This window comes from Cygnus olor, chromosome 12, assembly GCF_009769625.2.
Source record: "Cygnus olor isolate bCygOlo1 chromosome 12, bCygOlo1.pri.v2, whole genome shotgun sequence".
Taxonomy (NCBI): domain Eukaryota; kingdom Metazoa; phylum Chordata; class Aves; order Anseriformes; family Anatidae; genus Cygnus; species Cygnus olor.
The window spans coordinates 157,676-179,797 of record NC_049180.1 but is presented as its reverse complement, the minus strand read 5'-3'; the positions used below and the strand labels follow the sequence as shown (position 1 = coordinate 179,797).

At 42.3% G+C, this 22,122-nt stretch overlaps 1 protein-coding gene across 7 annotated transcripts in view; it reads left to right on the top strand.

Annotated features, from left to right (window-relative positions):
• The first annotated feature begins 742 nt into the window (after positions 1-742).
• Positions 743-22,122, top strand: part of AP1G1 (adaptor related protein complex 1 subunit gamma 1) — a 43,507-nt gene continuing 22,127 nt past the window's right edge. The window contains exons 1-6 of one of the 7 annotated variants that reach the window (XM_040571682.1): positions 743-991; positions 10,982-11,185; positions 16,152-16,276; positions 19,117-19,258; positions 20,462-20,558; positions 21,383-21,459. In XM_040571682.1, coding sequence (XP_040427616.1) covers positions 10,985-11,185; positions 16,152-16,276; positions 19,117-19,258; positions 20,462-20,558; positions 21,383-21,459 — 642 coding nt within the window. In that variant the 5' untranslated portion in view covers positions 743-991; positions 10,982-10,984. Of the gene's footprint in view, positions 992-5,175; positions 6,647-10,981; positions 11,186-16,151; positions 16,277-19,116; positions 19,259-20,461; positions 20,559-21,382; positions 21,460-22,122 lie in introns of those variants that run through there. The other 6 variants (XM_040571681.1, XM_040571677.1, XM_040571680.1 and 3 more) reach the window with 6 other exon arrangements.

Genomic DNA, 22,122 nt, shown 5'->3' with positions numbered 1-22,122 from the left:
TTGCCAGCAGGCCCCGCGTGTCGCTTCCTGGCGTTTACTGGGGTGGGGACAGAGGGTCCCGGGCCGTGCGGACGGAAAGGCCGGGCTGGAGCGAGGGCCAGCTCCGGGGCCCCTCTGAGGCTCCTTCCCCTGCCGTCACGCGCTCAGCGCCCCGGCTCCGCAGCTCAGACCCGGCTCCGGGCCGCCGCGCGTGGGCCCCGCGCAACGCCTGCCCCGCGCCTCCCGGGCGGCTGCTGCGACCGATCCCCCCCGTCCCCAGAGGAGTTGGAAACCGGGCCCGCGCCGTTCCCGGGCCCTGCCGCTACCTCGCGGGCCGCGGGACGGCTTTCCCCCGCCGCACCGGGAGTAGCCGGGCCGTGCCCTAACGCGGACACGCAGTTCCGCCGTCCGGCTCGGAGCGCTCCTCCCCGCCCCGCCGGCCGCCGCGCACGGCTTCGGTAACCTGGGCCCGCAGGGGGCGAGCCGCCGGCAGCTGCCCGGGTCCCCGGCCCGACCCGCTCCCGCCGCAGGCGGCCCGAGCCCTGCTGCGGGCGGCCGGCACCCGGCTGCGGCCCGCCGCGCTCCCGGTAACCGGCCCCCGTGCCGCGAGGCGTCGCGGAACCCTGTCGGCGGGCGGCGTGACCCGCCCGGCCGCACCTCGGGGCAGCGCTCGCCGCGGGGGCCCGCCCCGCGCGTGACGTCATCAGTGACTGCCACGGCGCAACGCAGCGCCTCTCGTAGAGCCGGCAGCCGTGTGCTTCCGCCAAGGAAAGTAGTGCGGGACGCCCCCTCCGCCCCGCCGCCGCCCGTCTCGTGCCGCCCCGGCGCCTTTCCCGCCGCGGTGGCCGCGGTCGCGCCCCCAGCCTGACGCCGGTCGAGGCCGGGAGGCCGAGGGGAGCGTGCTGGCGCGCGGATCCCTCCGCCTGCGGTATCGGTGCTGAGGCCGCGCCGCCGCCATTTTGAATGCCCGGCTCCTGCCGCCGCCGCTTCCTCCGCTGCAGGCACCGGCCCGGTGAGTGGGGCCGCGTCGCCCGCCCGCGCCCTCCCCCGCGCCCCTCCTCGCGGCGGCGGCCGGCCCGGGGCTCCGTCGTCGCGGCCCGCGGGAGCCCGGGGACCGCGCGTGCCGCCGCCGGGCTCCGCGGCGCTGCCCCCGGGTCGCTCCGCGGCCTCCCGGGGCTGTCCGCGGGAGGAGGCCGCCCGATGCCCTCCCGCGGCCTCCGCCGGCGCGGCGCCTCGCCGCCCGCCCGCCCGCGCCCTCTGTCCCTGCCCGGCGGCGCTGGCCCCGGGCCCTCAGGGCTGGCTCCCGGGGCGAAGGGGCGCGCCTCCGGCGGGCTCGGGCCTTTGCCCGCTGACGAGACGCGGCCGGCAGGGCTCTGCCCGCTGCCCCCGGCCCTGCTCCGGGGGCTCGGTAACCTGCGCGGCCTTTCCCGAAGCGGGGAGCGCAGGCCCGCTGCACGAGTCCTGCCAGGAGGAAACGTTGCCTCGCCTTGTTCACGCTGGAGGGCCTTAGCGTCCAAAAAGTAGTTTGTGTTTTTGGATCTGTCTTTCCTTGGCGTTTTACTGCCTGTGCTGCACGGCTGCCCAGAGCTTTACAGGGAGATTGTAATTTTTAAGGTGTTTGCACGTTGTGTTGCAGATGCGTGGATTTTCATGGAGGCAGAAGTCTATGGTTTCTGGCCAAAAGCATTTTCAGTAAATTTCAGCTTTGAGTTTGTGTTAGCGTTGTCTACCATTACTCAGAAATAAGTTTAAAGACAGTTTCAAGTCCCTTTTTCAAGGCTGGAGTTCTCTCTTTTTCTCCTCTCACAAACTGTAAGACAAACTATGATTTTTTCTAACAGTAGGCATTGCTTTGAAAGTTTGTGAATGAAACATTTGTATGTTTTATTACATGGCAAGCGATGCTTTTAAATGCCTGGTGATGTATGTTAGTTTCTGATACTTGAAGCGTTAACGGAAAGGTACGGAGTTCCAGTGGAACCCCTTTGGAGGGGTGGCATTTCTTTTGCAATACCAGAAAGTGCATTTGACACATAGTAGCTTAAACAAAGTAAAACATATGCATATTTTTCTCTGCATAAAACCCCTTGCGTCTCGCATTTAAAATGACAGATAGAATTGTTTAGTTTCTTTTCTTTTTTTTTTTTCCTGTTCTTATTCTACTCAATAGTGTATATCTGGTTCTTTTTTTATGCCCTTTTACTTTTCTCCCCCCTTTCTCTAAACTATACTCATTGTTTTTTCCTTTGTTTATTTGCCTGTGCTATTTTACTGCCAATTTTTTCCTTCTGCCTAGTCTGTTTTTTGGCACGTGATTTGAAAACTTTATTGGGTATGTGAGAGCTGAATGAAGGCAAGAGACTTTGTTTTTCCGAGACAGATTGCAGTGCGATCCCCTCGTTTCTTCCATGATGAGAGAAGGAGGGGAAGGTACTTAAATTCCCGTGAGTTGGGAAGGGGAAAGAAAGTCTGTGTTGTGAGGGAATCATCTTTCTTGTCCCCTGTGCATAAGATAGCTTTCAGGTTCCCTCCTTTTTTGATAGAAGAGCAGTCTCTTCCTTTGTTCCTGTGACCGCAAATCTGACCTTTTTTTCTAATGGCGCTGTGATAAGAGTAGAAAGGTCCTTTGGTATCCTTGTTTGCAGTGTCCTGGCCAACGAGTCAAGGAGGTTAATGTTCTGATTCTTGATAGCTTCTTTGCATACAGAGTTCTGAATTCTCATCGTTGTAAGCTAATGAGATCAGTAAGTTTATTTGTGGAATAAAACGGTTGTCAACAGCAGCAGAGGAACTGAAGATGTCTGTTCTTCGGCATGCAGACAGACTGTGCGCTAATTAATGCAGTTCAGATTTGGAAAGTTGCCTTTCAAAGTATAAGGGCTAATAAAAATTTTAATTGCTTCTGAAGTTGCTCATATTCAGTAAAGTGCCTCTTTTGCATTAATATTTACTTTTATTTTTGAGTTGGCAATGTGTGTAACTTCAGACTGTTTCAGAGATGGGCTGTTTGATTTTTTTTGGTTTACCAAAAGGGCAAACTCTTCCAACTGAAAGTGATATTAATTTGTTCTAGATGCTACTCAGGTGTTTTCTGAGGAAAACAATCTGGTCTATCGTGGTAGTAGCATTTCTTTATTTGATGAGAGCTTTGGAGTCAGTAAGTGAATAGATGATGAGGATGTTACTCAAAAAAAGAAGGCAAGTGCAAGCAAATCTCTGCTAATATTGCCACTAGTAGTAAGGTTAGCCTCTGTCTGATGTTTGGAAGAGATGCTGTAGGTAAAATACAAGATAAGAACTTTTAGGACATGGCTGAAGTTACCTGGCGATACTGCAAAGTTGTGTTAATGCATGGAAAAAATGTGGTGTCTCATTTTTCATTAGGCTTTACCAAGACAAAGCAAGACGTGTGTTTTTGTTGCAAGGTAGTAGCAAGCAGGTGTTTTTTTTGTTTTTTTTTTTTTTTTTTTTTTGTTTTTTTTTTTAAATTTTAACTCTGCAAGGAAATAAAATAACCAGATTACTTAAAAATAAGAATCTAGAAGCAGGTAAGAAATACGAAGGTGTAGTGTATGTGGGTCAGAGGTGATTGAAGGATGAAAACAGAAGCCAGGAAATCTGAAATAAAAAATCTTGTCTGTCATGCTGATCAGCTCTGTAGATGTGCTAACTCTTTTTCCAATGCTTCATTAATTATGTTCTTAAGAAAACATTTTCTCTTTTTATTTGATAAGTGTTAGAGGCTAATATTTGCAATGGTTGAAAGCTCAGTGCATCCTTTTAAGCCAGTTCACGAATTGTGCGGTTTGGTGTATTTGTACCATTGTGCAGGAACGGGAGCTTCATCAGAAGTGTTTTCCTAGTCTTACTAAATTCTGTTGTTGGGTGTAGCTGCAGAAAACAAAGAGAAGTAGCGCTGTGTGCAGCCCGGTGAGTTATAGGATCCTTTCAAACTGTAGGTCTCTTCTGTCACTGTCCTCTCCTGCCCCCCGCCTCTGTTACGCTCACGATACGCTTCCTGTTCTTTAAATGCACCTGGACATGGAACCCTCGCTGCCCCTCAAACTGCTTTTAAGCTCTTGTTTTTAAGGCATATTTTGCATACTTGACCAATTTTTTTTCTCCAAGCTATCTTTGTACAGTGCAAAGTAATACTGATGCCGTGTGTTATCATACTGTATCAAACCACCCTCTGCCTTAATTTATTACTGGTTTCCTGATGTTGCTTATTTTTGACTTATTAGTTCCCTCTGTTTTATTAAATAGCTTTTTCTCAAGAGAGATTATTTTTCCCTTCGAATGTTGTATGGTTGGCTGCTTATCTCTTAACTCTCTTGTGTTGCCTTTGCCCTTAGTGATGTTGACGGTGCTGCTTGGTTAGGTGTTTTAATGTTTTCCATATAAATATTGATAACACTAAACTATACACCAATCAACCCCCACCCCCAGCTTGATCTCTATTTGTAGTGTTTAATTCTGTTTTTACTGTCAGTGTGTGTGTGTGTGCTTTTTTGTTTTAAGTATCTTATAGTAGCGTGAAGCCTGCTCGTAGTGCTGTGGAGTTCAGGCTATCGGTATTTTGTGGATAACCATTGCAGTTACTCCCTTCATACAGTCTAGATATATCTTATGCTTTCTTTTTGTGTTCAGGAGGCTTGATTCAGTCCTACTGAAGCAAGAAGGGGAATTCTGTTACTGATTTCAGTTGGAGTTGGGTCAGGCTTTAATTATGTAACTTCCTAAAAGCTGTTTGGTTTGGGTGGGTTGTGTGTTTTTTCTTTTTTTTAGGAGTGTGATTGCTTATAGATGAGTTGGGATGGAGCAACTTATTATGTATTTTTTAGATCTGTTTGAAAATGTATACTTCTACAGTCTTGGACTGCTTTTTAGGATGAACCAAGGTCAGAAATACTCAGTTATAGATTTTCCTGTAAATTGTATGCACCTTATTTGAATTGAAAATTTAGGCTATTTTCCCCAAACGTGAGAGCCATTCTGTAAATAATTCAATGAGCCTCAATGGGTTTCATGTCTTTGTTTCCAGAATTCAAGGCGAAATAACAATGGAATTTAAAAACGTCTGATATTTTGTCCTAAACAAGTTCTTAAGCGGTGCTGTTTTGTTTTTTTTAAGATTTCATTAATATATTCAAAGAGTGTTTTTTTTTTTTTTTTTAAAGACATAGGCTAATATTTCTGAATGGATTACACAGGGGCAGGTCTCAACTCAATTGCATGTTTAAGGATCGTAAGTCTTTGTGCTGCAGTTCCTGATAGTTGAATGTAGCTTGACTGGAGCACTTGAGCATTTTACATGCGGGACTTCGGTTGTATTGTGTGCTGCTTGCAAATACAAAAGGTTATTTGGTGAACAGTTGTATTTGAATGTTGTTGTATTCTCAGGGAGGTTTTTATCAAGGTTTTATACTTAAATACTTTTGGAGTAATGGCTTCTTAAATAAAATCTTCAAATTTTAAACAACAAACTTAACTAGTAAAAGACTACAAGACAGGAGAAAATAGCTGTTTAGAGACATAATTTAGACTAAAACTAAATGTTTTTAATACAGTATGATTTTTGTTTTCCTGGTTAACGATTTCTTTTTGCTTTTGGATAGTTTACTAAGAATAAGTTGCATGAAGAAAGAATACCTTCTTCATTAGTTCGTTCAGGGGAAGAATTCATGAGTTGGAGAGGGAGGAGAATCCCTGAGTTAACACCTTTTATAAGATCCAGAGAGCAGGAAAAAAAATGTTTCAAGGAATCTAGACACCAACCACCTAACCATTGGAGCTAATTGAGTTACGTGTCTAACTTTTTTAGGAACTTTTTAGGAGGCTCTGATCTTCTTGATAGTAGGCTATACTAAAGACTAATGCCTTCAAAATAAGAAGGATAAAGCAGACTTGATGAGGTAGAAAAACTCTGTTGATCATACCAGATATTGTAAACTTAACCGCTAGGGTTTTTTCCAGGTATTCAGGGACCAGCCCTGATTTCTAGAGCTTGTAGGTAGCAAAGAAATGGCCAAGGAGTACTACTACTGTAAACAAAATGAGGAAAGAGGTGATTGCTTTTAAAAATTGCATTGTCATTTATGTTGATATGAAAGAATAAAAACATGTGCCTGTACCAGGGGAAAAATGTTAGCGAATCCTGAAAAACAAGACCTGCTACTCTGAAGGAAGTTCTAAGCTGTGTTTAACCAGCTAAAATTATACTTCAGGTTTGCTGTTACCAGATGATACGGTTTCCTCTCTGTTAGTCATCTAGTGCAATAAAATGCATTTTTGTAATATAGAGGTCTCTAAAATCTCATTGTTCATGGCAGTTTATTTGATAGCTTCGTAGTTGTCACCTCAAGCTGACTTACCTTAATCTTTTGCATGGTTCGTAGTGTGAATTTCAAGATTCTAATTTCAAGACAAATTATATAGTCAAAATTGGTAGATTGCTTCTTATGTGTTTTAGTTCTTCTAAGTTCTATGTTGTTTAATCGTATTTATATTTTGATTTTGTGAACTGTCAGTATTCTTTTTGTTTTAGCTCTCATCAATAAACAGGTTATTAATGCATGCCCCTAATTCCTTCCTTTAGTGAAATCTGTATGTCAAGTCCCAGTGGAATTTTGATGTCGTAAGGTTCCACTGCCTTGGCAGGGCCATGGTATGGTTATGCTGCGTGTTGTCCATACTTCATTCATACGATCAGGGAAATCAAAAGTATTTGGCAATAAATCATTTTGGGGGGCTTGTTGGAGTCCTTTTTCACTCTTTGTGCTTTTTATTATGCTGCTGCTTCCTCGAGTGCTAGCTGTGTAACCATGGAGCCCAGGAGGCCCCATGCCTACCTAGCTGTTATTGCTTGTCACTGTGCTCAGGTTCTAGTCACGGATTGCTTGGCAGCGTGTATGTGGAAAAATGTTTGTTTCCTATTGTTCTGCAACCTCTCACAATCCTGGAAAACTAATATACAAATAATGCTCGGAGGTGATTTGACTAAAGGGAGAGGACGTTTATGTATACTTCTTGAAAGGAACAAGAAAAGGGAGCCAGAGCAGTCTTCTCGCGCGCGCGCTCTCTCTCTCTCTCTCTCTCAGTAGTGTTTATTTTGTCTCCTTACCTGTATGCCTGAGAGTGCATGCTGATTGGATATATAACATGCAAAGTAGTTGCTATCTTGTGTGAATTAGGTGTTTTCCATCCTGGAGGGAATATCCATGTAACCTTGTTGCTTCATTCTAGCTCTTCCGATTATTTTTTTTTTCCATCAAACCTGCAAAATATGTGCTAATGTTTTGCAGTCGTGCTTCTTACTACATTCAAGTCCTAGCATTGTGGGCTTAACTATTAAGTTACAGCCTGCCCCTTGGATAGGAGTCATCCAGAGGAATTTGGGATTGTACAGGAATTGTTGCTGATGACTTATTGGGTCGCCATTCAGAGTACAAAAACATATATGGTCCTCAAAAAGCTAAATGAGTCTGGGGAGAAGGGTGGGGGGAGGGGAAGGGAACAAAACTGATTCTGAATGACATTTTGTCAGTCTTGTGATACCTGCACAAAACTTGGTTTGTTGGTTCAGATGACTTGCATTTAGGATGATTAGCTTTTCTGGCCCTGCAAGCTATGGATCTTTGCTTGATGACCAAGGGACATGTGTTGCTCATCTTTGAGTGCTGGAAGAGATGAACAGGCAGGACATGAAAGTTTCTGCTTAGACATCCCTGTTTCTTTCATTCAGCAGCTATTAAGATATTGAGGAGACACCCTTTCTCTGTTACTTCCCCTATGCACCTGCTGCTTCCCGTACTGAGACAGGAAACTGGGTTAGATCTGTTTCATGCCTTACCTGGCATGGTTGGCTCTTGTTCTCTGCCATCTCCCCTTTATGCCCTGTTCTGCATCAATAGAGGACAACACATATCTGATCGTGCAGTCTGTTAGTAAGCTTCACCATGTTGCTTAAACTGTTTGGGTGTATGCACATTGTGTCTTGTATACAGTCATGCTTAGTAGAAATTCAGCAGGAATTACCCAAGGTGTGTCACATTAAAGGTTTGTTAGCATTATAATAGGCTTTGGAATGGTTGATAATGGTAAATATTAATCTGTTCTGGAATACTTCTGAATTTAAGTATTCTCATGTCCTAAATCTCTTCATGACTGTGGTAACTGCTGTATATGCTTGCCTGAAATTTCTGAAACTTATATGGCATGCAAAAGAATCTTAGACTTACAGTTGAGGGTGGAAAGCAAAATGCCTGTTGTGAGAATTTCTTGGTAGTAAGAAAAGCCTTTCTTATAGGGAGGGAGGAGGAAGCCAACCTGTTACATTGCATGGCAATTACTATGCATTGAAATGCTTAAAAAAAAAAAGCGCGCACAGAAAAGTAGCTCAACCCCAAAAGAGTAAGTGTGAAGTGATTCTCTCTTGAGAGAGAGAGAGAGTATTTTTTGTAGATGGGAGTGTGAAAAAGCTTTTTTTTTCTTTTTATGGAAAGAATTGAAAGATGTATTTAAAAAATGCTAAATTATTGATTAAAAAAGGAGTATGGTTGTGAAGTTGCAGCACAAATACAGAAGTTCTAAATGTTGGAAAATAAATCGTAGCTTCATCTTTTTTCCTTCATGCTGTCCTCTTTGTGAGCACTTCTGAATCGCTCTCTCCTTATCAGGCAGGATGTGTGTGAGAGAAAGAATTGCTCTTAGGAAATAGTTCGGATTGGACTGTGTCTGTACTAACAGCATATTAGTATATTACACAACTAGATGAAAAAAGGAGGTAACCTTTTAATTGGCTGTAATCTGAGTAAAACTCTTATTCTTCGTTTCTTTGCTTTCTGAAATGCTGGTTCATTGTTTTACTGCTGTTGTGATATGAGGAGGAAAAATAATCTTTACAGTGTGGTATGTTGATTGTTTGTGTAAGGGCACTTGTAAGTATAGGTTATACATTTCTTTCGGTGAATGGATGAGGACAGAGTGACGTCATACCAGGTCGCCGCTGTTTGATTTCATTTTCTCTGCTGCCTCAGTGAGGTAGGAGGTCCTGCCTTAGATTGGCAAAGGATGCAAAATAAAGGTTCTTATAAAGGTCTGCTTTGGAAGTGTGGTATCTTCATTTGGTGCTGTTCCATTGGCTTAAATGATTTCGGCTGTCTGTTGTTTTACTTTGACATACAGGGCCAGACTGACAATGATGTGCTGAAGCCCTCCATAGACATGCCTACCACAGGTGTTTGCTGGGCACAGGCCAGGAAAACAGCGCTGCTGTTAACAAGTCACAGGCAGGGCAAACCAGTGTTGCGCAATTTATAATCCCGTCAAACATTGTGTGAAAGCAACAGGACCTGTGGTATCAAAGCAAATAATACTAAACTTAATTTTGTTTGCAGACCATATGATAGGGTTTCAGAAAGTTTGCAAAGAAGTCTCTGCTTAAAGCTAATAAGCAAAACCGCTGTGATTTTAATCAGTACTGGCCGTTGCCTGTATTCTCAGGAACAGTAGTTCAGCAGACTCATCATGGGTCTGCGCTTCAGTTGTGTTGCTTACTGCAGGAGGGAGCGCTTCACCTCTTCCCTGCTCCATCTCAGATCTCCCGTTGCTGTATGTTCTCATTGCCTTGTGTCAGCACAAGTCAAACTGTTTTGTTTGAAGACTGCTTCTGTTGAAAGGAAAATAACAAGCTGTTTTTTAGATGCACAGGTTGCCTTATCTGGCGTGCCATGTCCCAGGAAAGCTGCGGGTAGAACGATGGAAGGAGTGGAATCGAGCACCTCTTTCAGCATAAGCCTGCTCATAAGTCATCTTAACAATTATGAAAATACTACCTGTAGACTGCAGAGGAACGTGCCTGCAGTAGTGCTTTTATTTTTTATTGATTTCTCCCTGGTTTTCTAACAAAAGCATGCTATGTCAAAATATCTCAGAGGTATATTGAGGGGTGAGGGTGGGGGTAGGAGGTGAATCCAGGCTTAAAAACGATGGACTCTAACCGGAGTGTTGCCACCCAGGAAAGAGATTTGGGCGTTTAATAGACTGGTACATGAAAAACACCAGCTGAGCACTTTGTAGCAACCACAACCTCAAACTGAGTGTTACACATCACTAGGAAAATAAGAGGGAGCAAAGTGGAAGACATTTTACGCAAATAAATACGACGGCATAGCTACCTCTGAAAGGTTGTGTGCAGCACTGTTGAACATAACATAGTTTTAAAGTTTGGCTTTCGTTTGAGAGTAATTCTTCTCTTGAAGAATATTCAAGAGAATAAATTGTTCTCTAGGTCAGATGGCACCATCACTATTCCATATGGTGAAGTGAAACTACTTGAAGTTCGCGTAGAATGTGTCTTTCTTCCGCAGTCTCCTTCATACAGTGACAGGCTTGTTTTAGAAAGGATTGTTCTGGCTGTTGTCTAATAAAGGGACAGTGTCAACTTGATTCCGAAATATATCCACACAGATAGGATTGCTCTTCCATCAGCTTTATCTGCTGCATTCCACCACTCAAAGTGTGCATGACACAAGTCCACAAGACTTTTGAAGCCTGGCTATTTGAAACACCTATCTGAAATCTTGTGCAAGTTAATAAATAGCATTGCTTTTTGTAAAGAATTTCTGTCTCAAGTTGTCACGATTTTTTTGATTAATTCTCTTTGAGCCCTACTTCCCTGGGGAGAGTAAGATGATGTGAACATGAGAGCATACCTTGCCTACCATTTCTGCCTGTTTCAGATCAGGAGTCATGTTTTTGTTCACTTGATAGCTAGTTCAAAAACATTGCGAGAATGTATATTCCTGGAAGATACAATAAATTCTTCTGTGTTTCAAGTTTACTTTTAACCATACTGCTGAAGCAGCCTGTATTTTCTCAATTCTTTCATTTATATAATTGTAGGGGAAGAAAGAAAACTTTATGTTAAACTATGAGACAACTATTAAGTCATCAGATACAGTAGAAGAAGGCTTACGGATATCTTTCTTGCTCCTCCCAGAGGATGCCAGCCCCCATCAGACTGCGGGAGCTGATCCGGACCATCCGGACAGCAAGAACCCAGGCAGAAGAGCGTGAGATGATTCAAAAGGAGTGTGCTGCTATCCGATCATCCTTCCGAGAGGAAGATAACACATACCGATGCAGAAATGTGGCAAAGCTGCTGTATATGCACATGCTGGGATACCCTGCACATTTCGGACAGGTAGGTTGATGCTTGCTGTGCTATGTGCGTATACCAGTATGCTTTATGTATTTTGGGTGCATTGACTAAATTGGAGCATTCCTAGCTGCAGTTTTGCTTTGAGATGTTTTGATGTTTGTTTTCACTCACGTTCTGAATCTGCATTAGTTAGTTTTGACTATGTTATAGACATTTGCTGTTTGGAACCTGTTCTTACATATTTTGTTATGAAACTTAGGGTTGGTCTGACTTTGCCAGGCTGTGCGCTCCTCTTTGCCCATGTTTCTGCAGAGCAGTAGTTCTTAAACCATAGTCCAGTATGGCTATTTCTAGATGGGTTCAAAATGGCACATCAAAGTTCTGTCTCTGGAAATTACCAGATGCTTCCAAGGAGTTTCTATATTGTTCTACTTCTAAGACAATCTGTTCTAGTCAGTCAGATTTTGAAAAAGGGAGACAGGAAGATGGAATTCTTGATCTACAAAATGTTCTTCAGATTGAACTTTGCTTAGTCTTTGGGGCATAGTCCATTTTTCTTATAAGTCGGTAAGCATCCTGTTAGTCATAGTCTAACCTAGGCCTTCCATCAAGCTAAGTAAGAAGGCAGTCAAATTGCAGATTGCTGTAGTCCTTGAAGTACCTTCATGTCCTCAGTCTACACATTCACGATTGGATTGACTGATCCACATGTCTCGCTAAAGCAATGAACTCAAACCACAGAAATCAAATTTCAAATAGTCTTATTGTTAAAGAGCAAGTCTGGGCTGTGCTTTGAGTTTAAGATGAGTTCTCTTACTATATATTGTTGGGTTCTTCCCACAGAATAAAGAGTTGTTGCGTCAGAGCAAGTGAATTATCCTGTTCTTAGTACTACATGTGGCAGGGTTCCCTGGTCTGAGAGAGAAATGTCCTGTCAAAAATCTTAAGAAACTAAGAGCTCCAATAATAATAATAAAAATACTGATAAGCATCATCAAGAATTTTTACACTCAATCTGTTTTTAGGAGTATATTTAAATTTTATTTTAATTATTTTGCATTGTTACTCAAGTATTTAATCCTGTGTGTGGATGATTAGTAATTCTTCAATTTCTGCTTTTAGGTAATGGTAAATTGCCTCTTTGGTCTCAGTGGAGAAGGGATAAAACAGGTTATATCTTTTATTGCTGGTGTTGCTACATCTCAAACATTTATGCGGACTGTTCTGGGGACAGAATCATCCATTCTATAGCCTTGCTTCTCATACAGTTTGTAATTTGCACTTTCAGGAAGTTATAGGGCCCAAGGCTGAGAACGTGTCCTCAGTGCTTATAACTGGAAGGAATCTTTCAAAGTACTGATGTTGTGTAGGTGGAGTATATGATCTCCATTCTTTCTCAATAACAAGAAGTTTGACTGGGTTGGGAAGCTGTTGAAGGCAGATGCTGTTCCAGCAGTAGAATCTTGTAGATAGGCAGTCCAGCATTATAGACAAGAAGTTTCTGAGAGTGACAGGATAAACGAGTAGGAAATATGTTTTGATGAAAAACAGGAGAGCCACAGACTGTTAGACCCATGTCTGTCCTAAAGATGAAACCAGACATCTGATTTCAGCTACTGTGATGGTTTTACTCAGCTGGGCAGCTGAGCTCCGCCACAACCGCTCTCTCCCTTTTCTTCCTCAAAGGGAAAGGGGGAGAAAATATGATGGAAAGGGCTCAAGGGTTGAGAGTAAGGATGGGGAGATCACTCAACAATTATTGTGACAGGCAAAACAGACTCAGCATAGGGAGATTAATGAAATTTATTACCTATTACTAACAAACTAAAGTGTGGGGGTGGGGGGGGAGCGGAACTCACTAAAAAAAAACTTCCCCCAATCCACCTTCTTCCAGCTCCTACGCCCGAGAGGTGCAGGGGAATGGGGAGTGGGAGCTGCGTTCAGTCCCTGATATTTCGCCGCCGCTCCTTCACGGCCACTCTCTGCCCCTGCTCCAGCATGGGGTCCTTCCCGAATTGATCCTCTGTGGGCTTCCCACAGGCAGCAGCTCTTCAAGAACTGCTCCCACATGGCTCCGTACCACGGGGTCCATCCCCCAGGAGCAAACTGCTCCAGCATGGGTCCCCCACGGGCGGCAGCTCCCCCCAGACTCCCTGCTCCTGCGTGGGCTCCTCTCCACGGGCTGCAGCTCCGGTCCGGGGCCTGCTCCTGCGGGGGCTCTCCATGGGCCGCAGCCTCCTCCAGGCCACCTCCACCTGCTCCACCAGGGGCTCCTCCACGGGCTGCAGCATGGAGATCTGCTCCATGTGGGACCCGTGGGTGCAGGGGGACAGCCTGCTCTACCAGGAGCCTCTCCACGGGCTGCAGGGGAACTGCTGCTGCTTGCCTGGAGCACCTCCTGCTGCACTGACCTTGGGGGCTGCAGGGCTGCTTCTCACTCCTTGCTCTTCCAGCTGCTGTTGTGCAGCAGGTTTTGTTTTTTTCCTTTTCTTAAATATGCTCTTACAGAGGCTCAAACAGCATTGCTTATTGGCTCGGCTCTGAGCAGTGGCGGGGTCCTTTGGAGCCAGCTGAAACTGGCCCTTATCTAACATGGGGCAGCTTCTGGACACTGCTCACAGAGGCCACCCCTGCAGCCCCTTGCTACCAAAACCTTGCCAGCTAAACCCAATACAGCTGGTGGTGTGGATGAGGTAACCAGTAATAAAAGAGAGGTTAGAGAATGTGTCAGAAGTAGATCAGCCATTCACTTCCTTTTTTCCAAGACAGGATTTCTCAACTGTGACCCGGGAAATCTTGTACAGAAATATGGGCATGAGCGCTATATTTAGCCAGTGCATGCTGGGATGCACTGCATGGCAAGCTGTCTTTTGAGCATATGCAGAAGTCATTTGTGTAAGATTAGAAGGTATCAGGCAGCCAGACATCCTGGACAAATGGTCAAATTACTTTGAAAATACATATGTATTATTTCCACTTGCAAAAGAATTCTGGTCTGAAGATCATCTGTGTCAGTAAAAACTTCTGTGAGTCCTAGTCTGGCTATATACCTCTCTACATATCAGGCTTTGCTGATGTATCTGTTACAGTAACGATGTAGCAAACTTTAATTGTTGTTCCTTTGAGTGAAGTGGTTATAGTGGCATAAAGACTTCTTCCACTAATTAAGCCTAGTAAGAGCTTCAATTGATTGTGTTGCTCAATAGTGCTGTGCATGAAGCCAGTTTGCATGTATCTGTACACAAGTGAAGTGAGCTTGTCAGCTTTTCACAGGGTAAATTTCATTAATATCATTCAAATTCGGAAGTACTGAAAGTATCAGTCATTGATGTGCAGTCATTTGTTTCCTTTTGCTTGTCCTTAGTTGTTTGTCTTCTACCTTTCTTAGCTGTTACACTGTAGATTAGAGGCCATCAGTTCTATATTGAACTTTGCTGAGGCTTGTATAAGAAAGCATCTTGTAAACCATGGAAAGAATGTTGGTTCAGAGATGCATTATTTTCTTACAGAAAACACTGGAAAGATAAGAGGTAAATATGTAGTGTTCTGTGCCTGGTTGATCTTGTCTGTTCATGTGAGTTCAGTTCTCCTTTTGGATGACTGATGTTACTATTCAGAGGTATTTTTTTATTCTAGATCTTCAGCCAAGTTAAACCTAGCAAACTGAACTCAGTTTCTCTCAAGTTTTTTCTTACCAGTTTGTCACAAACCACTAGCTGGCTGGTTCATGTGTGGCAACCTCTTGCATAGTTGAGTTGTACGTTCTGGTTCTGTGCAGTTGTGAGAACTTAGGGCTAGACCATAGCATTTATTCTCTCTGCCACTTCAGTTTAAATTTTTCTTACCAGATTTTCAGCATCCCGTACAACTTTACCCTCTTGATGTCTGTATGCTTCTTGCGTCGCACCTGTGCTCTGTTGCCCTGTTCAAGCTTCCCTGTAGCTAAGGTCCATGAAAACCTTTTCATGCTGCCTCGTATTTTTGCCTATGCATGCCCCTTTCACGTCCTTTACAACAAACCTTTTGGAAACTTTGATCCCCTCCGTACATCCGTTGTGTATGCTTACTTCCTGCCCCAGCTAATCTGTTAAATGGCCTTATGGGATGTGTTTGTGAGAGGATAGGTCTCTTACTTGCTCTGAGAAGCCATTTCTGCTATTTTGTCTGGAAAGTAGAGACTGGATTATACCTGGCTAATGATCTGTTAGAGAAAGATACTTTAGTGCAGTCATGTCAGAAAGTCTGTATTTGTGCTTTAAGAAAAGGCAAAGCTTAAAAATTGCTTAACAAATTCTGGTCAGCTTAGTGCAAGTGATGGTTTTGCATGTTATCTAAGGAATCTCCTTTGTGCTTTTGAACACAGTTGGCACATTTCTACATGGCAAAAGGGAAGCTTGTAGTGCTGCAATGCATATGATTTTAGTTAAACCGTAGGGGTTCAGATAGTGGTTACAGAACAGCATAAAAACTTAACTATCTCTGACTGTATCCAAGGTTTACCTAGCTAGCTACTTAGTTACAGTATAATCATCAAATTTGTTTTTGACAGCTTAACAGAGCGTTGATCCTCTCTCTGGTAGGCAGATATATATCCATTGAAGTGCTAAAAATTTCCAGTGCATATCAAACATGATCCATCCTCTGGATTTCCAGAACTTTTTTTTTTTTTTTTAATTATTTATTTATGTATTTTTTATTGATGGATCTCTTGTCTCTAAATGTGTTATTTTTCACTTTTGTGCTCTGACCCCACTTGTCTGGTATATCCGAGGTCATGGAAGGTCATTAATGTCTGGTTACTTCAAGATATAGGACCTACTGATTTTGTTGCTGCCTTGCTGGGAAGTCATTCAACCTTTTTTTTGTTGTTTGTTTTCCATATCACCAAAATGAGAATAAAATGTAATTTTTAAAATGCATTATCAGAGACCTAAATCAGTAAACATCAAACTTTCTCCTCTAGCTGAGTAGTAGTTTAAGCTAATTCTTTTTCTTTTTTTTCTTCCAGTTGGAGTGCCTCAAGCTCATTGCCTCTCAGAAATTCACAGACAAGCGCATTGGGTATTTAGGTGCCATGTTGCTGCTGGATGAGAGACAGGATGTCCATCTTCTTATGACCAATTGCATCAAGAAGTAAGGGTACCAGCTCTCTCTCCATCAACACATGCTTTGAGGCTTCAGAATCTGAAAGTACACCCCTGATATTTTGAGTACTTTAGTTTTTTTTCCCTTGCGTTACAAAACTGGTGCCTTCAATCTATTGTGTACTGCTGACTGTAAAAGACTGTTCTAGTATTGTACTGAATTGGATGATTCCCTCTAGGTTTCTTAGAGGGAAGAGAATACAAACTTGCATTGGTCCTGAAGAGGTACATAGGGCAAACCATACTTGATGTAGCTACTGTTTTAGAATGGTAATACATGTTACTGTTGAGGTCATCTTAAGATAAATAAAATCAGGAATATGTAATGATCACAATAAGCCATTTGGCCAGTGCAGACAGCCTCGTGTTTTAAAGAAGTCTCTTACATGTCTGTAAACTTAATTCTCTCCCAGTTTACAGTAGGAAAGAGTCAGACAAACAGCTAGTAGTGCAGCATAACTGAAGGTCCCCACACCTCTTATATGCTGATTTGATTTTTTATAATGCTACTAAAACATGGACAAGACTGGCCATCCAGTGTTACAAAATCATATCTGTTTCTGCAGCCATGTTGTTCTGTTTACTTAATGAATTCTGAAGAGTTGGGTTTTTTTTGACTTCAAAGATCAAGGCTGTGTATGCTGCCTTTTCTTTCGGGTTGACCTAACAGTGCTGATGAATGATTTTCCTTGCAAGCAAGGCAGCAACTTGGGATGTGCAGTCTGCTTGGTATCTTGCTGAAATTAGGCAAGAGGGGATGGAAAATAAGGATTTTATTTTTTTCTTTTAATTTTTTTCCTCCCAGCAAGATATTACTAAACCAGGATTGCTTTTTATTATAGTTTAGTAAATGAGAGTTGATGTGTTTCCAATGACAGATATTGCTTTTCGAGATGGATGGGGGCAGGAGTGGAACAACTGGGGTCTAGCTGATTTATCCAAATGCATGCTTGGTTTTGTGTGGTGTGCCTATATTTATTGTTTACTTTTAGAACATAATCCTCTTGAGTAATAGCAAGTAAAGCACTGATGAGATTGATCAATTAGGCTGTGGCCTCAAAGTACTTGAAAATAAACTTGACAAAGCTGTGGGCCTGAGAATCTACTAGTGTCCAGGAAAGAGACACTTGGTCAAATATTTTTTTCATTGGAACGTTGTACTTGTGAGACTCTTCCATTAGAACTAGGCTGCTAGGTTAACACCTTTCTTGGTTGTGGTTAATACATTTTTTGATCGTTTATGTTGAAATAAATGCGTGGTAAGGGTGCAGTGAGTTTGAAATGGGCCAGACTGAAGCTCGATGAAACTGATAGACAGCTTCGCACCACCTCAGTGGGTTGTCTATCACTTTCTTCTTTGGCTTCCATAACTACCATTATTTGTCTTGCTTTTGTCACTGTCTTATAGCAAGACCTAGATTTTCAATGCAAACAAGTGAGCACCTTTGAAGCACATCCTTGCTATATGCACAAGTATATATAGCTGCCAAAAACTTGTTAAAGGAAGGAAACAAAAATCAACACGTTTAATGGCATGTTATCTGCTTTTGCATCTGCATGTTGCCATAACTTGATGTTAGGAACAGAATGCTCTCTTGCTTTTCTGCATGTTGTGCGCTTTTGGTTACATACCACTCCCTTCCCCTGCTCTCCCATCATGCAATCCCCAACTTGCTTCCCAAACCAGGAAACTTATTTTTACTTTCTTCATTTTTCATCATTTGTGAATGGATCCTGGGTGCTGTGGTGACATGAATACCAAGTAGTTTGATGGAAAAGTGGTTAGAAATCAGTTTTAAAAGCTGTTGGGATTTCCATGCGGAAGCCACATTGTCTTGTACTTGGTGTGACATTGGTGGATGACCTCATAAATAGTGTCTACTGAAAGGTGGCTTCGTTTATTGACTGCATTTTGCATCTTCCATTGGCATATGAAGAGTTAGGATTGTTAAACAAAATTACTATATAGATTATTTATAAGCTGTGTGAGTAATGGTATTTTATGGTTTTGTGTTTTTTTTTTTTTTCCTAGCTCAGGGTGGAGAATATTTTACATAGATTTTTATACGTTGTTTGGTTTGTAAATCAGAAAAAACAGGATTCACATTTAGTATTTGTGCTCAGTGTATAAGTCTTAGTATAATATGAAATAGGAATTTATGCTAAGCTTAGCATATTAAGGACATATGTATTGTTTCTTACCCTTTAAGGTTTTATTTTGTGACCAGATCCATATGAAGCTTTACAACTCATCGTTAGTCCTAATAGTCTAATAAAAGGGAGGGAGGAAGGGCAGTTAGAATTAAAAGACATTACATGCAAGGCAAACTACACCAAAAACTTAAGGCACAGAAACTACATAACAATGTGCGTATAAACGAAAAACAGAAGCTGAAGCCTGTCCAAGAACATGGCTAAACTGGAACAGCCTGCGAAGTCACTGCAGGGCTGTGCTTGATGTTAGGTTCTCTTCTGTTTGCAAATTGCAAACTACAAAGAAAGTAGTATACTACTGTAGTCTAGTAGTCTACTACTGTAGAAGCTTTAAAGGAGTTCTGTGTCATCTTCCCTCCTCTCAGCTCAAGCAGTGGATGTCCACCTGATAGTTTTACCCAAATCTACCTTTGAGAATTCTACCTATAAGTAATAGAATACCCTATGGTACATGCACTCCAAGCTTATGTTGCTCCTAACTCATACTCTCAAGTAGCTGAGAATTTGGAGGCCTTTTTCATGTGTGCAGATGGCTAAATGACTATAAGCTGATGCCCTTTTTTCAATGTTCAGGCTGTTTGCATGCTGATTGACTTTTTTTATTTTCCCTTACAGTGACCTTAATCATAGCACGCAGTATGTGCAGGGGCTGGCACTCTGCACCCTTGGCTGCATGGGCTCCTCGGAAATGTGCAGAGACCTTGCGGGAGAGGTGGAAAAGCTCCTCAAAACTTCCAACTCCTATCTTAGGAAGAAGGTACTTTTGAATACTTTGTTACAGATTAAAACTCAAGTTTGATGGGATACCTTGCTTATAACTGGAATATTAGACAGCTTGTAGCACTGGCTGAGTATTTCTCAGTGTGTGAGATAGGCAGAGGCCAAATCCCTGTCTCTGCATAGCAGGAATGTGTAAGCCTCTAGAAGTCAAGCCTCCGACAGATGAGGCATTTGTTTCTAATTTCATACTCTTTACCTTAAGGTTATTGATTATAATGCGAGTGCCTGCCTGTTCACAGGCATTAACCATAGACTTCTAGTCATTAGTTTTATTTCAGTATGTTCTCAGATAAGTCCATCATTAATAAGTATATTGTTAATAGTGCAGATTAATATCTGAAGATTTGAACCTATTAGGTACTACTGGAGATTAGATCAGATATGACAGGTTAAGGACTTGAAATGGGCAAACAATTAGAAAATGTCTAACTTCCTTAGCAAGTGGGACAAAACATCTGCAAAATGTAATCAGCCTTGTTCTTTTAAATTTATTTCATTATTATGTCTTGGAGGGAGCGCAGGGGCAGCAATGAGACTTTAGGAGAGAAAGCGATGCTAAGAGGTATTGCTGTATTCTGGGAAGAGGCAGCCAGTGCAGTCGATTATCAAGCAATTGCAAAAAAAACCCAAGTGTCTTCTATTCTAGAGTACGGTTGCTTCTGTACTGTAGATTAAGTAGGCAAGCTTGTTGTATGCTGTTTGTTTTTTTCATAGAACCTGTTACCTGAAGGAGGAAATTGTCTTGTGGGGAAGGAGATGATATTCAAGGGAAAGAAAAGGAGCCATTAATTTGACATAAATTTTATTTGCTTCCAATGCATTATCCTCTCCCTTCATAACATTAAGACAGACTGAAGTAGCCTTATTAAATACGGGGCTGCTTTGCAGTTAGTATAGCTTCTGAAATGAATAACTTACAAATGAACTATTTCTAGTGCAAGTATTACATTGCAGCTTAGTGCTGGTTTTGTTTCCTTCTCAACTGTGAAAGTTTTCTTGAACTCTTTTCTGTAATGCTGTTTAGTATCACTTGTAGCAGAGAGATGGAAAAATATACTGTAAACTTTCCAAGCCTATGTATATGATGAAATTTGTGATAATTCCTACTGTGCTAGATGTTCTCAAAATGTGTCTCTTTGTCATTATACTATGTACTAACTGAACTGTTTTTCCTATACAGGCAGCATTGTGTGCTGTTCATGTTATCAGAAAGGTGCCTGAACTTATGGAGATGTTCCTGCCAGCCACCAAAAACTTGCTGAATGAGAAGAACCATGGTAATGTCTGAGCCTGCTTAGCAAGGCTATGCCATTCTTTGCAGGTGCCACGCTTGCTACTGAAGCTTTTGTTTGGAGCGAACTTTTGAGGTGTATTTTCCATTTGTTTCATCCCCCTGGTATGCAGCGAAAGCATATGTCATTCAGAAGGCAGGGACATATGACTGCTAATTACCAGGACTTTACATGGCATAGATGATGAAAGAACACTCTCACTGTTTTTGACCCACTTCAGAGTGGGTGGAGGGGGAAAGCTTGTGACTTTTATCCAGCACACTGCCTAAAGGGACTTCAAAGTGTGTGTGTTTTTTGTTTTTTGTCTGTTTGGTTTGTTTGTTTCTGTTGTTGTTGTTGTTTTGCTTTAGCTTTTTGTGTGTCTACCAGACTGAGTTTTGAAGACTTTCTAAGGAAGTCCTAGTTGAGACCACATGAGCCTGGCTAGAGTACCCAAATCAGAAGAGGAAATCAGGAAGCATGAGGAACCCAACACGTACAATGAATGCAATCAAAATGTTTTTGCCCATCTCAGATCTTTTGTTAGCCTGTTTGTTACTATCTAAGAATATATTTAAAATGCAGGTTTCTGTAACCAATGTGTAAGGACAGCTTGTTTCCTCTTTCGACCTTTAGCTGCTGCTCTAAGACAAGCACATTGCTATCAACTTTCTCTTGGGCACAGCTGCAAGTTCAAGTATCTTTTGGGGACGTGTTAGATTTAAGAGGAGGATGTTTTATATCATTTGTTGTCATTTCTTTATGATTTTTGTCACTTGTCTGGAGCCAATGAAATTGTAAAATGCAGATATTTTTTTCCTGGTTTTTAGGTGTTTTACACACATCAGTAGTCCTCCTCACGGAGATGTGTGAGAGAAGTCCAGACATGCTTGCACACTTTAGAAAGGTAAGTGTGAATTTGATGACATTGCAGAATTAATATTCATGGCTTTTTGTTTTTGAGAAGTACTTCTTATTAATTTTCCAAAGTGAAAGCAATGTGCACATTTTTAAAATAAAATCCTTAAAACAATTTAGGTGAAGAAATTGGTGGTATTGTCTGCTTGTTACCAAAATAAGAAAAATACTGGGAATTTTGGGTGTCTAGCACTAGTCCCCTTCAAGAAGGGGGTAAGTTAAAAAACGTCACTCTTAAGAACTTGCAGTATGAAACTCACCCTGAAGTTAGTTACAGTCTCTCCTTTGACTGATACTCTGTTAGTGTTTTTTTTTTTAACTCTTTGTAGCTAATTTCATAGTGTCATCAGGAATTGCACATGTATTAAACACAAAGAAGCAAAGAAGAAAAACTAAGGCTTAGACATTTGAATGCCTTAACCACTGCTACACAATCTTATAAGCTCAGGTCAAAAATACCAATGAAAGTTCTAGTTCTGTAGATACCTCATCTCTGGTGCGTGCTGTGTTACATCATTTTCCATTTTCACTTGAGGGTTTTGAGAATCAACATCGTTCCTCCTGCTCTGATTAGGAATGTTTACTTCTTTTTATCCTCTTAGCACAAACTTCCTTACATTGCTTTGCTGTACAGTATTATTGCCATAATAAA